General features: G+C 38.4%; 1 protein-coding gene across 1 annotated transcript in view; it reads right to left on the bottom strand.

Moving 5' to 3' along the window:
- Positions 1 to 749: 749 nt before the first annotated feature.
- The window catches only part of LOC109031008 (uncharacterized), a 59,452-nt gene continuing 49,123 nt past the window's right edge, over positions 750 to 11,078 (bottom strand). The window contains exons 13-17 of the mRNA XM_072297556.1: positions 8,241 to 8,490; positions 6,382 to 6,537; positions 5,849 to 5,933; positions 4,876 to 5,018; positions 750 to 3,982 (exon numbers count right to left, since the gene is read on the bottom strand). Coding sequence (XP_072153657.1) covers positions 3,758 to 3,982; positions 4,876 to 5,018; positions 5,849 to 5,933; positions 6,382 to 6,537; positions 8,241 to 8,490 — 859 coding nt within the window. The 3' untranslated portion in view covers positions 750 to 3,757. The remainder of the gene's footprint in view (positions 3,983 to 4,875; positions 5,019 to 5,848; positions 5,934 to 6,381; positions 6,538 to 8,240; positions 8,491 to 11,078) is intronic.

The raw sequence follows: 11,078 nt of genomic DNA, 5'->3' as shown, positions 1-11,078 counted from the left end.
TAGAATGACTGATTCAAATTGGTGACTATCACGACCTACATTATACGAATACGAGACTGATTGTGAGTTGGTCGCGGCGCCTTGATGCAACTATCAGTGTCCCACGGATGTGCGTATTGCATGTTCAAAATTGAAGGCACTTTCGTTTTCCCCTTTTTAGAATTGCAGGTGATTGTCGTTAGTTGTAACACCCGATTTCCTGATTGGCAGAGTGCCTAAGAAGAGAAACTATGTGTTGCATCTCAATCTTTTTACAAAAAACGAAGTGCCGCTCTCTGATCGGTCGACGAATTTAATTGATTTCCTAATTTCCAACTTTTGAAATAATTCCTGAACACAATTTGATGGATATTTTTGCCGAGAATCATCCTTTTTCTGTCAGTTTCATTAAAATTTCCCCCGATAAAACGAACTTTCATTGATCCGTCTTGCTTTACTTAGATGCGAGGGTTTTTTTTTTTTTAAAAAAAAAAAAAAAAAAACCTGTTTTTCATGCGTTTTATTGGTATTTATTTCGATGCTTTTAAGTTTCGTTAGAAATCTTGAAAAAAATTCGCCAGAAATTGATGAGTGGAACTCATTCAGCGGTTAGCAAATGAATTGCAGATAAAGTTAACGGAACTATCGGCGGCAGTCGGATGACGTCATTTTTAGACTGGAGACCGGCCTGTCGGCAAGTTCACGGACTGGACAATTTTGCTGATGGGGTGTAACATTTTCACCGATAGAAATGTATTTTCACAATAAAATGAAAATTGAAAAATGTATTTATTTTAACATTGAACAATCTATCACTAAATGACAAATTATGAAGGGAACATAAACTCTTACTGAAAACATGATGAGTCCAAAGAACTAAGTAGATGATTTACGGTTCACCAAAAACTTATTTGTGCTTTATTCGATCTGTATTAATGAAACATATAATACTTAATTTGCACACAGACTTGATGTGACGTCACTGATCCAACGAAATTAGCATGCACTCGTCTTTTTCACAATTTTTCTTTTATTTTCTTCTTTTAAATACGAAATACCTTTTAATTGCTACAGTTTTTTTATTTTTCAATAGAATAAACTACGTATAAGCTTTCAGGAGTTGCTAAATTTTCTCTTATAAAACAGTAATTTTTGAAGAGAGTTGTAAATATTTTACCTTGAAATTTTCATGTACTTTAAATCAGATTGAGAGTAAAATTCTCTGAAAAATTGGAGGAAAATTATCCAACAATTTCATTGGAAAAAATTTGACAACGCCCGAAGGCTTATAAGGCGTTTTTCCTTAGCACGGTAGAACTGGTGTCAGGCACTAGATAACTTCCTAGTTGACACACAAGAAATACTTCTACATCCAATTTCTCTCCATCCTTCTTCAATAAATTGAGAATATGAAATATTCAGATACCACATGGGCTTGACGTTAAGTTAATACGGCCGAATCAAGGGAGAACGCCGTACGAAAAATCAGATGTTGCCGAACATCCTTACGTAAAATAAAAATTTTGGGAGTAACTTGAAAATATTTCTCTTACATTTTCCGCGAGTTTTCCTCGCAATTTGCTCCAAAGTCTTCGAAAATTAAAAAAAATCATAACTGTCCTCAAAACATAAATAATTTATCGAAAGGATTTGACAACGTTGGAATATCCGTACAAAGTTCTTCCTTGGCATGGCAAAATGATAATGTATAATCGCATTCACTCAGGTCAGTGTGCGCGCATGCCCTTGAGAAAGATTATTACGACGGATCATAAATCTAATGGGAAATTAGTGCAGAAGATTTTGAAAACTTAGATTTCATACTCTAAAAGGAATATTGACGTCTCGCGAACAATGACGCCACATCAACGGTATTTTCTCCGTAATTTTGCAAAAAAAAAAAAACCGTGTCATTTTGAGTTGTATAAAAATAAGCAGAGTAACATTGAGAAATGAGGATACTTAAAATACATGAAATGATAATTAAATTAATATATTTTGACGTCGATAGGAACTTTACCAATTTATGTGGACAATGCCGATTTTTTGGATTTGCTAGCCAAAGTAAGCTTGAATAAATTACAATTGCACGATTTGAATGACTTACATGATTTCCTCCGCTAAATATGACTCAGACCGGTTATCCTCATGGGCCTAAACTATTTATCTATGCAAATAATAATTTCGTCCGATAAAATCTAGCAATGCCATCATTACTTTCCAATTCATCCTATTTCAACCCATTCAGCATTAAAAGGAATAGATCGCTAAACTCACATATCATGTACCTTCATTGCGCTGTTTCAAAATTTCCGTTCCGTTATTATTTTCCCTGAGGGAAATGAGTTATAACTTCATTGCTTGACAGACAAAATACAATACCTCGAGACCTCGAGCCGAGATACGTGATTTTCGAGCTATAGGCAATCAAAATCAACATTCATCATACAGGGCGACCTGAAAATCGCTCTCTGAAATCTGAAAATCTGAAAAACGACTCTCAAAACCCTCCAAAAAAATTATTGGAGGGTTTTGAAAGTCGTTTCCTTTAAGGTGATTCGTCAAAGTTCCTGACGTGGTCGAATTGGCATGTGATGTATCGCATTGATTAGGACAATAATCTCGGTAGATTTTGAATTTTTAGACGATAGCGCTTGCGCATGAGCCAGAGAATCATTCTAAACCGAATAATGGCAAAATTCAGAGAAATGAAAACAAAATCCTTCTCGGGAAAAAAACCTCGCATTCGGTACAGTTATCGATTTTTATATTGAATGCGAGTTCTTTCCAAACAGGATTTTGCTCTCATTTCTCTGGATTTTTTGGTTTAAAATAATTCTTTAGGCTCCTGCGCAGGGGTATCGTCCTTTTTATGGCTAAAAATTCAAAATGTACCGAGATTTTTTACTAAATTGATGCGATAAATCGAACGCCAATTCGACCTTAGACCGCCTAGAAACCATAAGGAATCACCTTAACATTGTCTGGTGCTGGTCAGAGGTGAGGCGTGCTTTGCGATGTATAGTCATATCTGTCATTTAAACCTGTGGAAAAGTATCGATAAACAAGGTGTTCGCAACGAACGCCCTGATACTCGATCCTTTACCATAGCATCAAATGGAAAATATCGATAATTGATCATTCTCGCATCGCCACTGGTGGTAGTGATTCACCCTGAACAATGGAGATGTTGCATGAGTCAGGAATTTGCGATTTGACTGTTGATTCTTATGTAAAAGTTCGCGAAAAACACGATGGCGCCACTGGTTTTCTCTGAAATTAACTCCCAAGCTCAAAAAAAGCTCTAAAGTTGAGGCCAAAATGGAGGGGATATCCCACGCTATCCTGAGAGTCCACCTCTACATAATGACAAACTCTCCATGCAAAGATAGGGAGCAAATACATTGACTGGGTTCCGCGGTTTCAGTTTTGGAGTCCCCAAGTAAAGTGGCAGCCTTGTCAATGTATTTGCTCCCTATCTTTGCATGGAGAGTTTGTCTATATGTAGAGGTGGACTCTTAGGATAGCGTGGGATATCCCCTCCATTTTGGCCTCAACTTGAGAGCTTTTCTTGAGCTTGGGAGTTGACTTCAGAGAAAACCAGTGGCATCATTGTGTTTCTCGCGAACTTTTACAAAAGAATCAATTGTCAAATCGCAAATCCCTCACACATGCAACATCTCCATTTGGATAGTCTACCCACACATACATTAATTAATGGTGACGCGATCGAACACAATAGGGTGATTTAGAGTAGTCACAGATAATTTAAACTTTCTCATCGCCGCCGAATGATGTCGTTGGGGGAGGACGATGAGGCGGTTTCTAATGACGGGCTGTCTCTTGAGGGTTTTGAGTGTTTTTGGATCATCGTGATTATGTCGTCCATGAAAAGTTTTCTACTATCGGTTGCCCACAGGTAATCGACGTGGTTGAATTGCTTGAATCGAATCGGATACATTCCAACGACGTTCGGCACAATTTTTGCTAGTCTCAGCACATCCTGGAAAATAGGAAGTTATACTCGTTATAATTATACTCGTAAAAAATAGTCTTATGTATCGAAAAAACAGGTCCAAAGGTATGTGTGCAGAGATAATGATTTCGATCAAAATGATACCAATTCGGTTTATATGACACGCCAGCGCCACAGTTTTTCAGCCCAAGAAAACAGAAGTTTTAAATTTTACCAACTCTGCCGTGCTGAGAAAAAACTTGAATGAACATTCGAGAGTTGCCAAATTTCCTTCTGTAAAATGCATATTCCTAAGGAGAGTTATGAATGTTTCCTCTTGAAATTTTCAGATCCCTTATAGATCTGATCGCCAATAAAGTTCTCTAGAAAATTCTAGGCTAAATATTCAGAGATTTTCCTGCAAAGTCGTGTTTTGTCAAAAGGAAATTTGGCAACCTCTAAGATTCATACGGTGTTTCTCCTTTGCACGGGAAAACTGAACTCGTTTGCTCGAACTTTGATGAGCCAATTTCTTGGCAAGAAAGCGTTCATAACTTACGTAACGCCGGCCGCTTCGATAATCAAATATGAAGTGTGAGAAAAGAAATAAAATTGTTTTTTTCTTTTTTAAAAAAAAGTCAATATTTTTAACCTGACCTTTCAGAACAGTAAAAATTGGAACTTCTGATCGGCAGTGAGTTGATGTAAAAAAAATAAGAGAAGAAAATTAATAGGTGCCTCTTCAGTACGGTTTAGTCCGATTAATTTCTTTCAACTCGTTTAAAATTATCAATGCAAAATCGAGGCTCTCTCTTTAAAGGCGACTTGATTCTATACCACTAATTTCTGTTTAGAAACCAGTGCTCAAATCTACTTCAAGTTATGGCAAATCTTACATCTTGATCAAACTTTTTTATTACTGTAACATTGTTTGAGCTTACCGTTGGATGAGATGCGTAATCATTGTAACTGTAGTGGAAAGAGATCTTGGTTGTGATGGCGCTCAAGTTGTATAAGGGTGAAACCTCTGAGCCGTAGCGTTGAAGGTTTTTCTCGGGTCCATAGCTGTACCAGGCAAATTCATCTGTAAATCAAGAAATTGATTCACTGTTTTTACCCTTCAATTGGATGTTATGAAGATTGGTGCGTTTTTTTGTATGAACACTTATAACCATTACACTGCTGCCGAGATTTCCCAACTTTGTCTAGGTTTGACTTCTGCATCTTGGAATTCACATGCATACGTAGTTTTTCACCGCAATTTTGACAAAATTACGGGAAATGTTTAAAAAAATCATAGCCATTGCTTTCAATTTCCTCTCTGTGAAATTACATTATTTTGTAAGATCAATCTTAGCAGAATTTCAAATAGATAGTATACGTGGTTCTTCAAAGGAACTACTAAATTATGTAAACATTAAAACCAAAAAGAATTTTGGTTCTTAGGATCCTACATTATGTTACTGTTTACGCAACACGCGACCTTAATCCACAAAAATTCAAGATTAAGCTATTGATATCAACAGAAAGAAGAGTATGTACAAAGACCACGTTAGGACTCGTACGCTATGAAAATTCTTAGTGCAGACCTGACATAACGACGGTGAAACTACCAAACCACGTATCTCGTTTGCGGTGTTTAAAAATCTACGCTCGCATTTTATTTTTTTGAGGTAGACCAAATCAATATCATTCCTTGAAATTTTCACAGAATTTTCCCCGCACAAAGAGGAAAAATCACAGAAATTTTCAAGACTGGACGTTAAGTAGTTTTTCATTTAAAAAATAAAGTATGACAGGAAGTCTGCGACGTCGCAAACCGAGATACGTGGTTTGGTAGTTTCACCGTCGATAAAGTGGTTTGAGGTTTGGTGAAATGAAAATGTCGATCAAGAATTCAGCACTAATAATTACCTCTTAGTAAAATCTGGGCAAAATGTTGCAGTGTTTTCACGGAAGAGCTGGCTGGACAGTGACTGACGAATGTAGGTACATGCGTCTGCAAAATAAGGCAAAATGGAGAAGTGAGAGCTATACATAGAAGTCTAGCAAATTCAATCTTTAACGAAAAAATAATCTAAAATTTAATTTTAGTATAAGAGGTGAAATTTTGACGGAAGCATAAAGCTGGAGTGAGAAAATTTATCAGTATTTAATGCAGAACCACAAATTACTGTGTTTCATAAATTTCTAGATCGATAATTGAACTGAGGCATTTGGAACGCATTCACTAGAGTAATACTCAAACTGCTTTTGGGGTGGTTTTTCGTGAGGTGCGAAGACAAAAGAAAATAAATGAAACATCACTTGGGTAATATGATTGTCACAATGTCTCGCTAAAACGAGGAAACACGATGGCGAAATTGGGAGACCTTGAAAAATACTCGGTGCGTTTCTTAGCGTCTTGAATTCAGAGGACGGTAAATCATTTTGTAGTCATAACTTACCTTATTTACATGGTCATAGTCCGAACCCAGAAGCCCGAAAAACGCCTGGAGGAAAAGTTTTTGGATGTTTGGTTTTTGGATACTCGTGTAGAGCATTTTGCTGAATTCAGGCACTCGAGGTAACAATTCAAACATGCCAGCAGTCCGCGCCAGTTTCTGAAATTAAACATGAAAAATTGTATGAGACCATGTCTAGATTCGGGGTTTTCAATACTGATATACATAGTTCATTTGATTTCTTTTCCTTAGCAGAAGAGCACGCTACGAGGTTACCGAGTTTTTGCTCATTGAGCTCTTTTAACGTCTTGAAACCTATAATCGAATGTTGGCATGTTTGCCCTTTTCGATGTTCCAATCATCTCAAAATTCATTTTTATTTTGAGTACTTTCGACAGCGGTTTATGAGGTAAAGTGTAGTTTTCATGGGTTAAGGGGTAGTTAATAAAATGCGTGACGCTGAAAATCGGACGTAACGGACCCCCCCCCCCCCCCCCCCACCAATTGATGTTTTGAGATAGGTAAACGGATGAAAAATCTCCACCTCCCATCGTTTTTTTGTCTTTTCTCTTGGAAAAATCGTTCGACTCCTGCTTTGCGTAACGCACACTTAAAGTAGGCTTGGATCTTTAGACCTACAATGTATGAACATTTTATTATTTCCGAATTAAAACATGTAGCAACTTTTAAGCATCTCATTTCAAATTATTTTTCTCCCTTTTTTTATTACTGTTTATTTTTCTTATGAGCCGCCATTCTCGGCGACAAATTAGTCACATAGTATGAGCCTCTATGAACTTTTTCTGTTTTTGAGGAGATGGGGAATGGTCGGGTCGAGGATAGCGTCACAGAATTTTGAAACGGAGTTTAGATGTACAAGGTGATCCAAAAGTCCCGTACCATAAGTAGCGGGCACCACCCCTGTAAATTTTGAACGAATTTGAATAGAGACCTAATTTTTGTGAGTGGTGCAACCAGCCACACAGTTCAGCTTACAGTTGACTTTCCGCTCATCTGATCGCTGACTGTATAGAAAAACTGCCCAACCAACTTTGATAAACTTTCGAGCGTGGCGCCAAACACCAGCGCATGAAAAAATCTGGGCCCAGCGCCATAGGGCCGAGCGCCACAACTCTCGATTGCCTATCGCCTAGCTTACGGGCGCGCATCGGGTAGCGAGGCCCGCGTCGCACAGTAGCGCATGAAAAAATCCGGGCCCAGCGCCACAGGGCCTAATCCACCGAAGGCTAGGTTAGGTTAGGTTAGGTTAGGTTGGGTTGGGTCAGGTCCGATGCGACGCGACGTGGGCCTCGCTACCCGATGCGCGCCCGTAATCCTGGCGATATGCAATCGTGAGTTTTGGCGCTCGGCCCGGATTTTTTCTTGCGCTGGTGTGTGGCGGCACGCTTGAAAGTTTATCAAAGTTGGTTGGGCAGTTTTATACGGAAGTCAAAGATGATCGGAAAGTCAACTGTAAGCTGAACTTTGTGGCAGATTGCTCCAGCACTTAAGCGGTTTTAATCATAAGGGAAATTTGATGATTTTGCAGGAGTGTGGCGCCATACTCCGTGGCGTTGAGCACGAATTTTAGCCGAGATCCGAGCGTGGTGCCAGGATCTGTGGCTCATTGCACCGTAGTCAGTGCTCCCAGGTCAAAAGAAACAACTTTGGAGTCCCCCATGAAAATGCTAGGTGAGAAAAGGTAAAATCCCTGAAGTTTCATGGGGGTGGTGTGGAACTTTTGGATCATCCTGTATGTGATGGGAGAGTAGGGAGTTCAAACACTCGGCTCTTAGCGTGAGGTAATTTTTTTATGCCCCTTTTCGTCGAATGCACTGAGGTGTAGCCTTGTATCTACTTACAAGAATAGTTTGTGCGTTTTGGGCGAAGGGCCTGAGCAAGGGATTGAGTTTCATGTGTTTCAAGTAGCACACAGGAGCAAGACTGATGTGGATTCGGACTCTCTCGTTGTACTCAGGTCGGACGGCGCCCAAAATGTAGAAAACGGTCGTGCCCATCGAGTGGCCTATGTGGATGAGTGAAGGCTGCCCCGTTTTCGCCAGGATGAAGTCGATTATCTCTGCTGTGTCGATCACGCCCATCTCATGGAAGCTGAAACAAAACGGATTTACAGGTTTCCATCAGTCCTCTCCAAATATATATTATCCGACAAAAAAACGGTCCTCAATCTACCGTATGTTCACTTTGTTTGTTCACCATGACCCAGTATAAGCCTGGCATAGGAAGTTGCCCAAAAGGGTCTCAAGGCGTGAAAAGGGTGTTGGTCTTATCTATGTCGAAGGCAAATAGTCAAATCGGGTATTCTATTAAATAGGCAAATTGTCAAATATTCTTACTTAGATTGAAATTTTTATTTTTACCCTAATTTGCGACAAAATAATTCTTTGCTCCTGTAAGAAAGAATTCTCTGAAAAAATATGCAGCATACAATAGTATTTTAAACGATTTTTAGATCCTGAATGCACATTTCTCATGAAATTTTCAGCACGTCATAAAACATAGAAGTTTTAAAAGTTTAACATTTAAATGTACCAAAGGCAGGCAAAAAGGAAAGAACAAGGACAGTTTGCGGATTTGAGGAGTTATTCTTCCCAAATTATTGAAAACCCGTGAACTCCTCGTCATACATTAATAGAATCCCGTAAAAGGTCAAAATTTGACTATTTGCCCAGGCGGGCTGACTATGCCTCCGACATCTATAAATCTATACCCACTAATAGTCTATTCCTACACCTCTCATAACTTCTAATAACATACATCAACAACATACATAACATACATAATTTTCGTCTATTTGTTGGCTATAGGTTCCTCAATTGAAATATAAATTTTTAAACCATTAAACCGCAACAAAAGAAGAAGAAGAAGAATTTAGAGGTAAGGTTTCATTGGTTCTATAGAGAGGTTCAGTTCTGCCGTGCTAAGGATCAGCACCATAATATGACCGGATTTAACCAGAATGCGTAACCGGATATTCGCATTTCAGAGCGACGCATTTTGCCATAACGATAATTGAAGGCGAAATAAACAGATGGGAGCCGCGGAGTATGGAGAATAGTGGAAGCTCCCATGCCAAATAAAGCAATCGCAGAGCGGTTGCACATATCGGCTTGTTGCATTTTACGCTGTTTAAATTTTTCTCGAGTTTTATTTTTTTTAAAATGAAAACAATTAACATAACGCCTTGAAGCTTTCTGTAAATTTCCGCTGGATTGTAAAAAATATACTTACTAAATTTCAAATAAGAATTTTGGTTCGCTCCCTGTTGAACAGATAAGACATGAGAGAAATGTAGGCAACGTCTGATGCATACAAGTAGAAAGGTTGATTCTAGTTAAATCTGACAGTATGATAAGTCGTAGGTTGCCAAATTTCTCTCAAAAATATGAATTATCTGGGAAGGAGAATTAATCTCCAAAATTTTCAATTCGCAGTGTGTCTCCACAGCACTTACTAAGTTCTAGAAAATAAATTTACACGTATTCTTCGAAAGACACATTTAATTGGAAGAAATATGGCATCATCCGAATTCTCACGCGGCTTATTTTCGCCAGGATAGCAGCGTTTTCAGAATTTTTTTAATTTTATACGGATGACGGGATAAATGATAAAAAAATCTTGAAAATTGCGCAAATGACCTTTAGTTGGGAAATTTTCGGGTTATAGTAAAGGCGGAGGGTGTCAAGAAAATTCACTCGGCAATGGGCTACGCCCAAAAGTGCGGAGCTCAAGTAGTGTCTAGAAAAAGAAAGAGGAACATAAAAAAACCCTATATTTAACAAAATGTTCACCTTGCAAATTATTATACCCTGATGATACAAAAGCATCATTTTTAATTTCACTGATTGCTTATTTTGAAAAGAACTTCTCAATTCTGAAAGGCGTCTGTCATGTAGATGATGGTTCCACCACGCCGACGACTCCACCCAAATCAAATGGACTGTTTTGATACCGATCGCTTTGCTGCGCCTTTTAAAGGCGGCACAATTTAATGGATATCAACGGTGAAACTGCACAAATGCGTACATCTCGGTTGTGATTTTCGAAATGTCCGTTTCGATTTTATTTTTTAAAAGTAGACCGTTTTAAATGGATCAAACATCCAGAACAACATCCTCCAGTGGGCATTCTCTGCTTTTAAAGGTACTTTACCCAGAAGCTCTTCGGAGCTCTTCTTGCTATATGGTTGATGAAAAGGACCGAAATGCGTATCTTGGTTACGGTCTTTCGAAATCTCGGCTACTATTTCATTTTTTAAAAGGAGACCGAATTAGCATGATACCTTGAAATTTTCCCAGAATATTCTTTGCAAGGAGAGGAAAAATCACTGAAATTTTGAATAAATTACGCTAAGTAGTTCTTCATGTAGAAAATAAAGTAGATAGGTATACTGGAAAAATAGTCGCTTGGATCTAAAGTTCAGACTCTTGAAAACATCCACAAGATAAAATACTCTCGATTCAATCGAACTTTTTGCTTGAATCAAAAGGAAATCCGCCTAAATCAAGAGGCTCGGCTCCTCGATTCAAGGAAATATCGGATTGAATCAAGAGTATTTTTCTTGTCAATCTGATCAAGTCTGGTCTCTAGATCCAAGCGACTTTTTTCCAGTGTATGACAGGAAGTCTGCACAGCTAGTGCATAGATCTGCAAGTGCAAGATACGCATCTATGCAGTTT

This window comes from Bemisia tabaci, chromosome 3 (genome assembly GCF_918797505.1).
Source record: "Bemisia tabaci chromosome 3, PGI_BMITA_v3".
NCBI classification, from domain to species: Eukaryota; Metazoa; Arthropoda; class Insecta; order Hemiptera; family Aleyrodidae; genus Bemisia; species Bemisia tabaci.
This window is presented reverse-complemented; position numbering and strand designations above follow the sequence as displayed.